At 42.6% G+C, this 15,536-nt stretch overlaps 2 protein-coding genes across 7 annotated transcripts; one reads left to right on the forward strand and one right to left on the reverse strand.

Annotated features, from left to right (window-relative positions):
- The first annotated feature begins 1,676 nt into the window (after positions 1-1,676).
- Positions 1,677-6,268, forward strand: LOC127949530 (urokinase plasminogen activator surface receptor). The gene is made up of 4 exons (XM_052546983.1): positions 1,677-2,435; positions 2,577-2,708; positions 4,533-4,643; positions 4,790-6,268. The coding sequence occupies exons 1-4, from the start codon at positions 2,213-2,215 to the stop codon at positions 5,185-5,187; spliced, it is 864 nt and encodes a 287-aa protein (XP_052402943.1). The 5' UTR covers positions 1,677-2,212; the 3' UTR covers positions 5,188-6,268.
- A 988-nt stretch (positions 6,269-7,256) lies between these two features.
- On the reverse strand, positions 7,257-13,112 carry parn (poly(A)-specific ribonuclease (deadenylation nuclease)). 6 transcript variants are annotated; one of them, XM_052546742.1, is made up of 26 exons: positions 12,964-13,110; positions 12,720-12,797; positions 12,557-12,636; positions 11,975-12,042; positions 11,749-11,830; positions 11,613-11,673; positions 11,370-11,532; positions 11,034-11,096; positions 10,897-10,935; positions 10,773-10,815; positions 10,603-10,680; positions 10,481-10,537; positions 10,295-10,372; positions 10,164-10,207; positions 10,043-10,085; positions 9,865-9,940; positions 9,625-9,735; positions 9,296-9,365; positions 9,157-9,212; positions 8,944-9,030; positions 8,795-8,869; positions 8,579-8,723; positions 8,386-8,492; positions 8,030-8,087; positions 7,883-7,962; positions 7,257-7,766 (listed from the first exon to the last, which is right to left on the reverse strand). In XM_052546742.1, the coding sequence occupies exons 1-26, from the start codon at positions 12,980-12,982 to the stop codon at positions 7,717-7,719; spliced, it is 1,911 nt and encodes a 636-aa protein (XP_052402702.1). In that variant the 5' UTR covers positions 12,983-13,110; the 3' UTR covers positions 7,257-7,716. The 6 variants fall into 6 exon arrangements, with proteins under 6 accessions (XP_052402702.1, XP_052402701.1, XP_052402699.1 ...); XM_052546741.1 differs by having other exon boundaries at positions 10,603-10,683; XM_052546739.1 differs by having other exon boundaries at positions 7,844-7,962; positions 12,964-13,109.
- Positions 13,113-15,536: the final 2,424 nt, after the last annotated feature.

The following is a 15,536-nucleotide window of genomic DNA, read 5'->3' on the forward strand; positions in this document are numbered from 1 at the left end:
CAAATAGACCAATATAAATGCAATCCACAAACACACGGTCACTTAGTAGCAAAAATGTAGAAAAACAATCAGGAGAAACAAGGCAGTTACACTTCAGCATCAACAATAAACACACGTGTGAAGACAAAGAGGTTAATTATACAGGTGCTGCTCAAATAATTAGAATATCCTCAAAAAGTTGATTTATTTCACCGGTAGCACTTTATTTTACAGTCCTGTTCCTCATGTACATACTGTGTACTTATTATAGTAATTACAATAACTAGGTACTAACCCTGAACCTACCCCTAAACCTAACCCTACCCCATGTATTTACCTTGTGTTACCAGAACTTTCTTAGATTAATACACTATAAGTACATGTTAGTACACGTACTGTAAAATAAAGTGCAACCATTTCACTAATTCTATTCAAAAAGTGAAACTTGTATATTATATTCATTCATTACACACAGACTGATATATTTCAAATGTTTATTTATTTTAATTTTGATGATTATATTGGACATCTAAGGAAAATCCCAAATTCAGTATCTCAGAAAATTAGAATATTGTGAAAAGGTTCAATATTGAAGACACCTGGTGCCACACTCTAATCAGCTAATTAACTCAAAACACCAGATTTAATTTTCCAACAGGACTCTGCACACAGTGCCAAAGCTACAGTACCTGGTTTAAGGATCATGGTATCCCTGTTCTTAATTGACCAGCAAACTCACCTGACCTTAACCCCACAGAAAATCTGGTGTATTGTGAAGAGGAAGATGTGATATGTCAGACCCAAGAATGCAGAAGAGCTGAAGGCCACTATCAGAGACACCTGGTCTCTCATAACACCTGAGCAGTGCCACAGACTGATCCACTCCATGCCACGCCGCATTGATGCAGTCATTCAGACACAAGAGACACAACTCAGTATTGAGTGCTGTACATGCTCATACTAAAAATCCTTTCTTTGTATTGGTCTTAAGTTATATTCTAATTTTCTGAGATACTGAATTTGGGATTTTCATTAGTTGTCAGTTATAATCATCAAAATTAAAAGAAATAAACATTTGAAATATATCAGTCTGTGTGAAATGAATGAATATAATCTACAAGTTTCACTTTTTGAATGGAATTAGTGAAATAAATCAACTTTTTGAGGATAATGTAATTATATAACCATCATCTGTATATGTGATTGAGCAAAGGAACAGATGTGTAGCCTAACTAGAAACCACTGGAACAAGAAGGACTGAGAACTCAACCAACCAATGGAAACCAAACACAACTTCATGTATTTCTGTTATATATGGATCTGTCATTTAATGTACAATGAATCATGTGTCATTTATCTAATGTACATTACTTTAGAAATCATTACAAAAGCAATATTACAGAAGCTTATCTCGTCTCATGTTGTTTTTACTTTGAAACTGGATGACCAGAGCACCTTACATTTGGGAACTTCTGCGCCTATAGCTTTAAACATTTGTTCACAACATTTACGAGAAGCATCATGTTTGTTTTTCCAACTAACTGAAGCCCACAGAACCACTGACACAAACCACACACCACATTCACACGACTGCACTGCAAACCTTTGTCCAGAAAGAAAGCTCATAAAAGAGTTTATTACGGTTTTGCTGTCTGCTTTTTATTTCACCAAAAACAAACTAGAAACAAAAACCACCACAACACTTCCTTAAATCCCTTTATCAGTTTGCATTGTAAGAAAGCACAACGATGATGCAGACTTACATTATCACACATAATAAAACCCATACATCCCTGTACACTACACCACATCCATCATGCTGTCCTCAAAACACAATGCAGGAGCTAAAATGATTACGAGCTAATGATTCGCAAACAGAACATGTTCTCTGTTCGTTATGAAATAACGATGTGTGTTCAACTTAAAGCACAAACCAATGTGATGTTCCTGTTTAAGTACACGCACAGTTTGGGTTAAAGGGTTCATTTCAATTCATTTTTATCAACAGTTAACAGGTTTAGCACAGCTTTACATCCCATACAGACTGAAAGATCGTTTTTTTTGTTAAGCTTTACTCTGGCATTAACTGATGAGTTAATGGTGCTAACTCTAGTTTGTATTTCATAAACGATCTGCTTGTATTATTAAGTCATCATGTGTCTCTCGTGAAGTCCCTCCCCGTCTGAGGAGCTATATAAGATGAATCAGAGAGGTGACTTGATTCAGGTCAGAGATGGATCTGCAGGTGTCCAGAGCTCTGCTTCTGTTCATTCTGCTGTGTTCAGACACTCAGATCAGCGGGGCTTGTAATGACACCGAGCACAGATTCGGATCAGCACAGGACTCACACTGGTGCTATGAGTGCAGGGGTTCGGGGAGTTACTGTCCGGAGAAACCAGTGTTCTGTCCCATCGGATTCTCCAAGTGCATGAGTACAACAACCATATTACAAATCGGTAAGTCCTATACCATTTATTACATTTGACTGATAGAGATGCTGCTATCATTTACTGAGCTGAAGTAACTTTTCACGTGTTCCTAGATACACCTCACAACAGTGTGCAGTTGAAGATGTTCCTGTATCATTCATGTTTTAGGTGACGCAGCTATAAAAATGAAGCAAAAGGAATGCATTGAAGACTGTCAAGACAGCTCGGTGAACTATGGGATATCAAAACAGCGTTTCTCCTGCTGCAGCACTCGTCTCTGTAACTACAGAGATGCTCCAGGTATTGTGCGGTCCTCTCTCCCAACACTCATTCAAATTCTGTGTCACGTAGTCAAGAACAAAATTATTATATTTGCCTTTAGCCTTCATACCTGCATGAAATTTGAAATCACCGTCAAAACAAACATAAGACTTATAGTTTTTAAACAAAAGTGCCTCATCCAGAGTAAATATGAAGATGTGTATCTTTATCGAAGCAGCATGACATGAACACGAGCACTGCTCTGGTGCTCGCGTCGGAGCCGTGGTGCAGTGTACAGAAGGGCTATCTGAGCATTAAATAACAAGACTGTTACACTTGAGCCACATACCAGGTGTTTCCTGGAGATTAGTGACTGTTACATACGCCTGTCTATGGGGAAAAAACTCTTTCATTGCAGTTTTGCAATATATATTTATATATATATATATATATATATATTATGTATTTGCCAATTTCCATTTGCACAATTTGATATGCAATGTAATTTATATTGCAATATCAGAAATGTGTTTAAAGGGGGGGTGAAATGCTATTTCCTGCATACTGAGTTTTTTACACTGTTAAAGAGTTGGATTCCCATGCTAAACATGGACAAAGTTTCAAAAATTAAGTTGTACGTTTGAAGGAGTATTTCTGTTCCAAAAATACTCCTTCCGGTTTGTCACAAGTTTGGGAAAGTTTTGTTCGAGTATGGCTCTGTGTGACGTTAGATGGAGCGGAATTTCCTTATATGGGTCCTGAGGCACTTCTCCCGGAAGAGCGCGTGCTCCCGTATAGCAGAGCACTGAGAGCACAACAGACTTCACTGATCAGAGCGAGAGCGTCGCCAAATGTCACAAAAGGAGTGTGTTTTTGGTTGCCAGGGCAAGACAACCCTGCACATATTACCAAAAGAGAAACAGCATTAAGGGACCAGTGGATGGAGTTTATTTTTACAGAGCATCAACGGAGTTGTGCGAGTGTTTGTGTTTGTTCCCTGCATTTCGAAGATGCTTGTTTTACAAACAAGGCCCAGTTTGACGACGGATTTGCGTATCGTTTATTTCTTAAGGATGATGCAGTCCCAACGAAAAAGGGTCACGATCGTGTGTTGGAACCGCAGGCGGTGAGTAAAACTGCTTCAAATATCTCTGCCTCCTTGTTATTGCGTCCCCTCCCATGCCGGAGACCCGGGTTCGAGCCCCGCTCGGAGCGAGTCATTGCTGCTGCTGCTCTCGTTCAGTTTCAGCCTCTGGATCTGATTCTGGATCATAAATATACGCTGAATCTGACTGTTAGCCATGGTTTGTTTTGGATGATGGGTTTTTCCTCAAGGTAATGTCACAGCTTCCACATGCTCTCAACACAAAACCTACTGGCGCTCGTGATTCTTTAGCTCCGCCCACACGTCACGCCTCCAGCTGGTCGTGTTTTTCCAGGAAAAACCGGTACAGACTATCTTTCTCTTATGAATATAATAAAACTAAAGACTTTTTGGAGTTATGAAGGATGCAGTATTACTCTATAGCTACTCAAGATTAACAGGATATTGAGTGAAAACGAGCATTTCACCCGCCCTTTAAAAATCATACCACTGTTATTGAAAAATAAATTATATCACAATATATGCTGATATTGAATTATTGTCCAGCTGTCAAAGCTCAGGATGTTTTACTGTGTTGTCCCCCTTATGTGGCATAACCAATGTGCTATATTCTATGTGAGATGAGTGATCTTCAGTACTGTTTAGGGCTGATAGAGTGGATATATGCACACTGGATTTATGAAAAGATATTTTGCCTGCACCTTCTTCGTGACAGAGTTTACAATGTTATTTTGTTTACTTGACTCTTGGTCCTGTAGATCCCAGGACTAACGCTCCCAATGGAAGGACATGCTACTCCTGCGATGGACAGAGCTGCTCAAACACCGTCAGCTGTTCAGGGACTGAAGACCGCTGCATTACAGCAACTGGTGAGGATCTGGATACACTCATCATCAACCCTTTGGTGCTGTTTGGACACTTTTTATTTATACTCAAAAACCGGTTAGCAGGTCATAAATGGATCATAACTACATGAACAGACTGACTAAACCTGTGTTTTCTCTCTTTTCTTCAGTGACTATCAGAGGCCCGCCAATGCTTGTCAAAGGCTGTGCCTCTAAATATATTTGTGGGGCCCTAAAATGTTCTTTTATTCACAACGTCTCATGTTGTGAGGGGGACCTATGTAACGGGGATAAGAGGGTCAATCAGGCGGTCACCCAGGGGTTCAGAAATAACGCTGATGAAAGTGTTAACCAAAGCGTCACCCAGAGCCTCCTCCAGAGCTTCATGTATCCAGGAGCTAAGAGTGTCACCAAGAGACTCACGTACAACGATGCTAAGAGAGTCACCCACAGCATTGTGAATAACCATGGTAAAAGAGTAGGGCCGAAAGTCAGGTATAACAATGCTAAGAGCGTCAGTCAGAGCTTCCTGTTCCTCTGCTGTTCTCTGCTCTTCTACTTCCTGTGACTCTGAATCCAGCAGCTCCTCAGATTCTACGAGACACTGAATATACAGCTCATGCTTCTGCTGCGCTCTCTTGGTTGTATTCTTGTACTATCATTTTATAAAATGAAATCCTTCGCCTTGCTAATAAAGCTTGGCATGCTGGAAAGACGTCTACTACTGCAGTAAAAGATTATTACTTACAAAAATCAGGTAATCATGTTCAGAAGAGACATGCATGAAAATCATTTTGATTATTAAAAGCAGCAAAAATCTGATCTGTTTGGTTTTTCATGAGTTTGTATTAATATTTGCATTTCCACTATAAGTAACAGATGATAAAGGCAAAAAGAGAAAAAGAATCAGATGAGAGCAGTAATTTCACAAATGCTTTTGTCTAATTTATCCAATATCTTTTACGTGTGTAATGAGCATACATCAAGTGATGAGATTTCAATTTGATTCTTAAATTTAACTGATTTGATTCAATATCCATCAATCATAAAGACTTAAAATGGCTGTAAAATATAACCCTCTCAAGTTGGTATGTTAAAATAATATTCTAAGTTAAAATTAATAATAGAGCCCAAACTATGAAATTCCATTGCTATTTATTTTCAAATAAAATTAAACATAAATTTATATTACGTGGCGTGATTTTTGATATTGCATACATTTCAACCTAAATCAAAATATGAAGATAACCCATAATTGGGGCACTTTGGATCGCACACAAGGCCAGTTTAAAGAACACCCATAAACTGTGACTCTGAATAGCCTAGCTATCAAAATACAATACACTTTATCATTTTGATTTACCTTGACCCAGAAACACATTTTTACTTTTGAAAAGTCAGCGTTCTTATTATTTAAATAGAAGCATTTGACAACTATAACATCATTTAAGTGGCTGTCAATGCTTATAAAATTAAAACATCACGAATAATTAACAAGTTAAGTTAAATGAAAGCTTATATCATTTGGCATTATACTCAAACTCAACAGTTGATCTTCCTAACGAACATGAAACTCTGAATGCTTTTCCTGAGGTAAAAGTACATTATTTGATTGACATTTCGAGACGACATATCTATTCAGTTGCATTTTGTCTTTCAACATACCTTGTTCTGATGCTTATACTCGCTTGTTAAGTCTGACGTCACGTAGCAGCGCTTCCGTGTCCAAACGCTCTATCAGTTACCACGAGAAAACAACAAAAGGTGCTAATATAAACTCACAATGTGATACAATACTAGCGAAAAAGTTATAATCTTAACCTTTAACTCCATACCGAAGTCCCAGATAGCCAGACAATGAAAATATAAATATAAAAAAAATATATAAAAATTATTTGTGTTTGGGATGCTGTGAGCACGGAGATTGTAGTGTATACCGTAAGTTTGAAAGCGTTTAGCTTAAATTATTAATATGAATTAACAGTGCTCATAAACGGCTGCTGAGGTAGTATTCTCAAGTGAAGCGAGTTGAGGCTTGGACCCGGAAGCAGCGCTTCTTACGTCATCACTTAACAACCGAATAGTCTATATTTGTGTCGTGCTGTAACGGTCATTAAAGAGGCAGAGATGAACTGGTCATTCGCGCAGCGCTGCCGTTAAACCGCCCGAGAGAACGGTTGAGGAAATTTGAATTTAAGCGCCAAACTGGATTGAGTTTAAACTCGGAGCAAAGTAAATAACAGCGTGACATCTAAAGGAGCAGACTGGTAATAAATAAAATGTAACTTTCTTCAAATTTAATTAGCAGTTAATTGATGCAAATATTTTATGAAATAGGTCTTTACTTCCAAACACAAGACTAATTTAGTGTTTGAAAAAGACTGGGACTGTGTAAAAGTTTTGGTCCCATCACTCAGCTCTAAATATGGAGCTGCTTGAAAGTCGCTTCCCTTTTGCTATAATCTGCCAGTAAGGTCTGAGGATCAACCATACACTTAAATGTCTTAAACTGGTATGTTTTACACCGTTAGTGTGCATTAGTTTTGGTCCCCAGGGTCATTATGAATCTGTAAATTCATGTCATACTGAACAATATGATCTGAAGGCTCAGATTGAATGAACAGCCCAGCACAGACATACTAAGAAAGACTCTTTAATTTCATCTCCCCTGGAAAGGGAACATTTTGACATCTCATACAAAACAAAAAAAAAATACAAGGATATGAACAGGACATTCATGATGACATCAGACATTCTTTGACACGCGTTTTTTTCTTTTCTTCTCACCATTAAACTAAAGAACAAACCCTCATGAGGAATAAATAAACCTGCAGGACACGTCGACACTAAAATGAGGGAGCGCAGTCAGAAACCACATTAAAATACTACAGGACACACTCATACACTCATATTCAGACAGGAAATGGCTCAGTATCTTCAGCACCTTTAAAACGCACTGAACTTGGGCCACGCGAGGAGAGGTCACGGGAGGTCGCAGACGACACACGCTGGGTGTCAGGGGTCAAGTGCAGTCTTTTGATTGGCTGTCAATTACACCTGGACTGAGCGAGGCTTCTGATTGGCCGCTGAGCTTTCGTTACCACACCTGAGGAACGTCGAAGAGTGCCGGTGGCGTCGTTTCAGAAGCTGTGCGACAGAAAACAATCAAACAGTCAAGTTCAGAGGACGGGAGATACGCATCGTACATCAATGAAAACGCTCACCGTCTGACTTCCTCTTCTTGTGTCTGCGGCTCCTTTTACCTTGATTCTGATTGGCTGAGGACTCCTCAGGCTCCACCTCCTCCTGCACTGGACTCACAGAGGTTCCGCCCTCATCAGGCCTAGACAAACAGCAGCCAATCAGAGGAGTCATAACATGTGACAGAGTTAAAGGGGCGGGGCACTTACTGCAGTCTGGGCCAATCACAGGAGCCAGCGACCTCAGCGTACGACTGCGAGCAGCTTCCTGTGACAAACAAAAATTAAACATTAAAGAAAACCAGGTTTGAAAAGACTGCAAGCACAATTACTGTGACCAGAGTTTTATTAAACTCAATTATAGAGATTTGTGTGGATGCTAATGCACTGACGGACATTTCTCCTTGTAGTTAGAACTGGAGTGTATGCTGATATTATAATTATGGTTTTGTTTGTGTAGACTGTAATATTAGTGTTGGTGTACTGTATAGATCGTGTCAGCTGATGTGGACGCTGTTATAGTTATCGTACGACGGTCGAAGCTGGCTGTGAATGCACTCACTGACCGTCCGTCTTCATCTTCTTGACACTGCTGTAGTGTGTCCAGCTGCTGTCAGCATTGTGATTCTGCTCCTCCAGAGACGGACTGATGCTCCTCTTGACCGCCTGCAGCCTGAACACACACACACACACACACACACACATGGGTTCGGTCACACTGCCTGACTCGTGCGGTCTCCGAGGGACTCTGGGACTCACCGGCTGGAGCCCGAGGTGCTGTAGGAAGCGTCCCAGCCGTCGTCGGTCCACCTCCTGCTGCTGTGTGTGCTCTTCTGTCTGGACTGCAGGTACTCGGCATAGGTCTGGATGCGGTAGCTCTCTGCGTAGCGGCTGGTGTTCATGGCTGCAGACAGAGAGCAGACGTTAGCGGATCATCGGCTCACACTGAAGCAGAGCAGCAGATCTGAGTCTCACCTATCTGAACCTGCTCCGTCTGACTGAGACACACGAACGCTGACGTGTCATCGATCCACGACACCTGGATGTTCCCTGAGACACAGACACAGATCAGCACACACGTGGCGAGAGGAGAGTGTGTGTGTGTGTGTGAGAGAGTGTGTTACCAAAGGCGCTGAAGAGCTGGTACAGGTCGCTGGTCTTCCACTCTTTAGGGAAGGTGACGTACAGGACGTGATCTCTCTTGGGCTGAACTGAACACACACACACAGACAACATTTGAGAACTAACACTATACAATGCCTGAATGAAATACACTGTGTATACTGAGAGTAACAGGAGTGTGTGTGTGTGTGTGTGTGTGTGTGTGTGTGTCTTACGGTCAGGTCCACTCATGTTCAGGTAGGGAATGTCAATCACCCTCATCAGGAATAATCTAGAAGACACATGAACTCATGAGACACCGATTCAGACCCTGGTGTGTGTGTGTGTGTGTGTGTGTGCGCGTGCAGTGCTCACTTGTTGTAGAAGGGTTCGAGGAGTTTGGAGCGAGCAGAGATGTGACTCTTTGGAGGCGAGAGAAAAGACCCTGAGAGGAGACAAACATAGAACTAAATCACCCAGCTGACAGAGTTCAGACTCAGTTCAGACCGGAGGAGCAGATCTGAAGCGGTTATAACAGATGCAGACAGACACTACTGAAGACTGACTACTGCTATATGCTTCTGTGGCTGGTTGGGTTCATGAATTTCATTACTCCTAGTTATTCATAAGACTTTAAAGATTCCTGTGGGGAAATACTGCTTCTGGAAACACACACACACACACACACACACACACACACTCACCCAGGTAGTTTGCCATGGAGATGAAGCACAGTCCAGTGATGAAGGCGTCATAACCGGCCTCATGAAGCTGCTCTGTGGAGGTGTCGTAACTCCGGAGGCCTTCGGGACACTCTGAACACACACACACACACACACACACACACACACACACACACACACACACACGTGAGGCCGGAGAGTGACGCGTGACATGAGTCTGAGTGTGTGTGTGTGTGTGTGTGTGTGTGTGTGTGTGTGTACCAGTGGTGGGTGATCTGAAGGGGTTCTCTCTCAGCTGTTTGTGCAGTTCAGCCAGTGATGTGTTGCTGATGATCTCCTGTCACACACACACACACACACACACACACACATTAAACACACAGCTCCAGATCGCTACTGAACACACACACACACACACACACACACACACGAGACACACCTTGAAGGGCTGCGTGGATGCCATCAGCTTGGTGTCTAACAGCCTGAAACACAAGAGAGTGTGTGTGAGTCAGTGCACACACACGTGCAGAGACCTGCGTGGTCATGTGATCAGAGGTTACCTGGGAAACACAGACATGGCCACCTCCTTGAAGTCATCCAGCTCCTGTAACACACACACACACACACACACAGAGCTCATGAGACGGAGACTCACACACTCCCACAATCCTCCAGTGCTTCGTGAGGTCACCTCAGGCAGCGGTCCACAGAACTGATGGATGGTGTGCATGACGTCCAGCAGCATGTTGTGACCCACCACCAGTTTACCCTGCGTCACACACACACACACACACACACACACACAGAGCAGGTCAGGGCGTGTGTGATGAGAGCGTGTGTGTGTGTGTGTGTGTGTGTGTGTGAGAGAGAAACTCACAGATTTGGAGATGGCTCTGATAACCCTGGAGAAGCCCACAGCATCATTCAGCTCCTCCTGTAACACAGTCAGTCAGTGATGACATCACTCACCAGAGATCATGTGACCACAAACACACACACCTGCTCTCTCTGCTGCTTCTGCTGCTCCCTCCTCCTCCTCTCCTCTTCATCCACCTTACTGATCTGAATGAAGCGCTCCTTCTGACACACACACACACACACACACACACAGACGGACGGTCAGAGCCTGATGATGATGATAGTGTACACTAACAAGTGTGTGTTTGTACCTTCTCTGTCTCCAGCGTCTCCACGTGAAGACCTTTAGGATACCTGAAACACAGAACACCAGACGGGTGAACACACAGCTCATAACACACACCAAACACACACACACTGAAGAGACGGGTTTACTTGGAGTTGAGCGTCTGATAGATGAGCTTCCTCTGAAAGCTGAAACACACACACACGACATTGAGAGTGACACTCGGCTCAGATCGGTTACACACACACACACAGTAATGTCTGAGTAACAGGAGTGTGATTCTGACCCGGTGCAGGGCTCCAGATCCAGAGTCTGATCAGAGTTCTTCAGAAGAGCTTCAACCTTCTGCCTGCAACACATCATCATCATCATCACCACAGCTGCTGGTTCATGAAGATCTCCCACAATGCTCCTCACTCACTACAGTATGAACTACAGCTCCAGTGTCACCATGAGTCTAAGGACAGCTCCACACATACACCGTCTACATAACACTGACAGAGTTTCTGAAGATCCTCCACCTGACAGGAGCGCTCACAAGTGTTGGGTTTCAGTGACCTGCTGTGTGTGTGTGAGAGAGTGTGTGAGGGTGAGAGTGTAAGAGTGAGTGTGTGGGACTCACTCCACCGTCCGGATGAACTCTCTCTGGTCTTCAGGGACCTTACAGGAACCCGTCCCTGAGGTGGGCGTGTATGAGATAGGCCCCGCCCCATTGATCTGGCCCCGCCTCTCCTCATACTGCTCCCTCAGCTGGGACTCCTCCTCCTGGGTCAGGTACGGGATCCCTATGGCAACCACAGCTGTCAATCAAACACACTGCACACTCCACCAGCCAATCACAGGACAGGAAGTCAAAGTCACTGACCGCTGCGGAAGACCTTGTTGAAGTCGAAGCCCTGACTGGCCAGGAAATCAATGCTGGAGCTCTGGAGGAAGAGGAGGAGGATGATGAATCAGAGGCAGACTCAGGAGCATCACTAGTGACACACACGGTCGCTCACCTGACAGATGAACTTGATGTCTGGAGACGTGCGGCTGAAGGGCTTGGGGAAGATGTAGAAGTTGAAGGCTTTAGTGATGTACCTGTGAAACACGGACAGATCATCTTAACATCTGAACCTGGAGAAACTGATCATAACATTAGACCAAACCAGAGAGAGCTGGGGAACGCTTTAGAAACACAACAATAGCACACAGATGAAGGACAGACACGGCTCTGATGCTCACGTGGACTGATTCTGGTCGTATCTGAAGGTGCAGACGCCAAACTGGAAGAGCAGGAAGTTCATGGAGTGCTGCAGGAAACCAGCAGAGCATTAACACGGACCACAGCGGATCTGATCGACATGGACACTAATGAGCCGGTTCGGTCTATCATCCAGAAACAGGTCTTCACTTTGACCAAAGTTAGTCTGTCATCTACACATACAGAAGTCTTGCCTCACAGCAATATAAACCCTGAACTGAAGCTCTTCCAGATCTTCAGAGGACTGATGATCAACAGATCCAGACGAGACTCTAAACCTGCTCGTCTCACTCCAGGTTCATCTCAGACGGTTCGGTTTGGGAAGTGTTTCACACTCTTACAGCAGGTGCAACGCCTCACTAATTACTGATCAACCTACAGAGGATCAGATCTACTCAGAACACACTACATTTAGACTTAGTCATGTTCTACCCGTCCACTGTGCATAATCTAATATTTATGCTTTATCTGTGAATTGATATAATGATCTATTTTATTATATTCCAGACGTTTTCGCGTGTTTCTGTATGTGTGTGTGTGTGTGTGTGTGTGTGTCTCTGTACCTTCCTCAGTTTGGTGTATCTCTCCTCTGGTGTGTCCAGTCCATTGGTCAGAGCACTGACTGACGGCCCATCACTGATGCCTACAACACACACACGCTTTAACACACGATATCCCTCCCTCTCTCTCTCTCTCTCACACACACACACACACACACACACAGACCTGTGAATTCTCCGTCTATAGAGATGAAGTCCGCCTCCTGCACAGCGCTACACACCTCTGGAAGAACCTCTTTAAAATCTGCACGACACAGATTGACGCACATTAACACACGCTCTCTCACACACACGTCTCGCGCGCACACACCGCTAACACACACGCGTCGTCACTATAGCGCGCGCGCTCGCGGTGTGTGGGTCTGCGCGGGGTTTAAATGTGAGGTTTTTGGTTATTTTGATCGTCTTACTCTGTCTGGTGACCTCCATTCTGTGCAGCAGCGATTCACACACAAACACACACGGGAAGCTTTAACCCCCGCCGCCGGAAGCAGTCGGCCGCACTTCCGCTCGCTGTGTGTGATTGATCCTGCAGGGGGCGCTCTCAGTCTCAGTCCCGCTGGACACAGTGTAATTAGTTCCACATGTTAAATCAAATCATTCAAACATGAGATATAAAGTAAAATCCGCTCAAGCGATCCTTGTTAAATAATTACACAGAAACTGATTGGTTCGTCCTGCTCAGAGCAGATACAATTAACAGTTAACTTTAATTTATATTACATTAAATTACACAGTGTGTACATGTAAAATGTGTGAATTGCGTAAATTGAAAATAAACTGTATTGTTTGTAAAGTTTGTTGGACTACTTGAATTTAATGACAAGAAACATGACCTAAGCACCTCTCAGTAAACAAATAAGAGTCTTTGTGTGATTTTATAGATGTTTATACGTGTTTATACTTAAGCCAAAATGGCTTAAATTGTATTGAATTTATTGATATAAGCATTACATTTTTATGTCCTCAGTGCAAAGTAACCAACTTCCACAAGAAATATAAACCGTGAAATGATTTCTAAACAAACTCAAAATATGTTTTAATTATGTTATAGACTAGGCTACACTACCTCTAATCATACATATAAATCATGTGAAAATATATATCTATTTTTATTTATAATTTACCGTGTCCCTGTAGTCATTTTTCTCCCTCTTAGTACATACTTTCTCGCCATCCAAAACCGACTGCAGTTTCATCGAGACCATTTTCAGTGTGACATCATCTATATTTTCCCTACTGGAATTCATCTGCACAAACTGAGGTAAGCTTCAGATCTCACTCCTAGCTTCTTTGTTTGTTTTTATGACAACAAGTTATAAAAGTTCTGTTCATCTGTAGAAGGTTAGCTCGCTAAATGCTGATTACTCAAAGAGCTATGGATGACTTAGCTCAATATTTTCCACCCTCTATAAACCTAACAGGGTCGCAATTCTGATAGAATAAACAGTATTTTGTGTATATAGCAAATTCTATGTATGTGTATATTTTAAATATATATATATATTTAGAGAGAGAGAGAGAGAGAGAAAGAGAGAGAGAGAGAGAGAGACTGAGAGAGAGAGAGAGAGAGAGAGCACTTAAACTCCTAGTTCACTGGTAGAGAACTTGAGCTTGGAGGAGAATAAGAAAGGACCACCTACTAGGCTGAGCAGGGACATATTAAAATGTGTCTCCTATCTCAAACAAGGGGAAGAAGAAGCGGAACGTTAGGGTCATGTTCCTGGGCTTGAGTGATGCTGCATCTTCCCAGCGCCTGCATGCTTCAATACCAAGGCAGCAACACAGACAGTGGGCAAGGCCTTAGCTAGCCTAGCGGTGCTCGAGCAACACCTTCAGCTAAACTGATGGACATCAGGGATGCCAAAAAAGATCTCTTTCCTCGATTGCCAGATCTCTCCTAAGGACTCTTTGGCCCTGCCGTGGATGACTTCATGGAGTGCTTCACAGAGGCTCAAAGGACGTTGCAAGCGATGCACCATGTTCTGCCTGAGGGCCCCAGTTAGGTGACTGTTTCAAGCCGCCCCAAGACAGAGTCCACACACAGCCTATAAAGATGACGCAGGATTAACTCTCACATAAGCCAGAGACTGGGATTCAACAGAGCCCCCGGACAGCCAGGAAGTGCCCCTTCCCAAAGCGACAAGTTCCCCCACTGAGTAGTGCTGGACCCTAGTCAGAAGACGACTGGAAGAAACTACTTGGTTGTTAAGTTCTTTTACAGGCATTCTGCGGTTAAAGAACGTCACTTGATTGTTCATCCCAAAGAAGCACAAAGTCACTTTCACAGACTTTTAAATTAAATGTTCCCTTCTGGTGGAATGACCTCCCCAACTCAATCCGAGCAGCTGAGTCCTTAGCCATCTTCAAGAATCGGCTTAAAACACATCTCTTCCATCTTTATTTGACCCTTGTACTTTAACACTCACTATTCTAATTCTATTCTTAAAAAAAAAACTAACTACCTTTCTAATCTTTTTGTATTCTATCTCTTTTATTTTAATTTATTACGCAATTATAAAAAAAGACCTCTAACACTAGCTTGCTCTATTCTTTTTTTATCAATCTGTTTTCTTTATATTATATTATTTAAAATCCCTTGCTACGTGTACTGTGTTAAGCTAACTGAGACTTGTTATAGCACTTATATATCATTGCTCTTTTTGTTGTTTTTGATTGCTTCCACTGTCTTCATCTGTAAATCGCTTTGGATAAAAGCATCTGCTAAATGAATAAATGTAAATGTTACTGTAATTCATCAGCTGGCCGCTTGAATCTAGGTTACAGAAGATAGTCTCATAGGCTAACTATGTTTAAATGCCCAGCAGAAAAAAACATGTTTACAGCTTGGTTCAAAAAATTATTTGACAACTGTGAGTGGGGTGAATTTTTTGATAACTCATCCGTTTAAATTATATTAAGCCTTTAAGTTCTGCATAATTAAGGGCGTGGCCACTTGAGTGACAGGTGGATTGCTGCTGCT

This window comes from Carassius gibelio, chromosome B1, assembly GCF_023724105.1.
Source record: "Carassius gibelio isolate Cgi1373 ecotype wild population from Czech Republic chromosome B1, carGib1.2-hapl.c, whole genome shotgun sequence".
Taxonomy (NCBI): domain Eukaryota; kingdom Metazoa; phylum Chordata; class Actinopteri; order Cypriniformes; family Cyprinidae; genus Carassius; species Carassius gibelio.

Bases quoted from the DNA above. Each gene is read 5' to 3' on its own strand.
- LOC127949530 (XM_052546983.1), top strand. From the start codon at position 2,213: ATGGATCTGCAGGTGTCCAGAGCTCTGCTTCTGTTCATTCTGCTGTGT. The intron at 2,436-2,576 runs GTAAGTCCTATA...TTCATGTTTTAG, and splicing joins AACAACCATATTACAAATCG to GTGACGCAGCTATAAAAATG. The intron at 4,644-4,789 runs GTGAGGATCTGG...TCTTTTCTTCAG, and splicing joins CCGCTGCATTACAGCAACTG to TGACTATCAGAGGCCCGCCA.
- parn (XM_052546738.1), bottom strand. The intron at 12,043-12,556 runs GTACAGAGACAC...GGTTTCCTGCAG, and splicing joins GATACACCAAACTGAGGAAG to CACTCCATGAACTTCCTGCT. The intron at 8,088-8,385 runs GTCAGTGAGTGC...TGTTTGTCACAG, and splicing joins CAAGAAGATGAAGACGGACG to GAAGCTGCTCGCAGTCGTAC.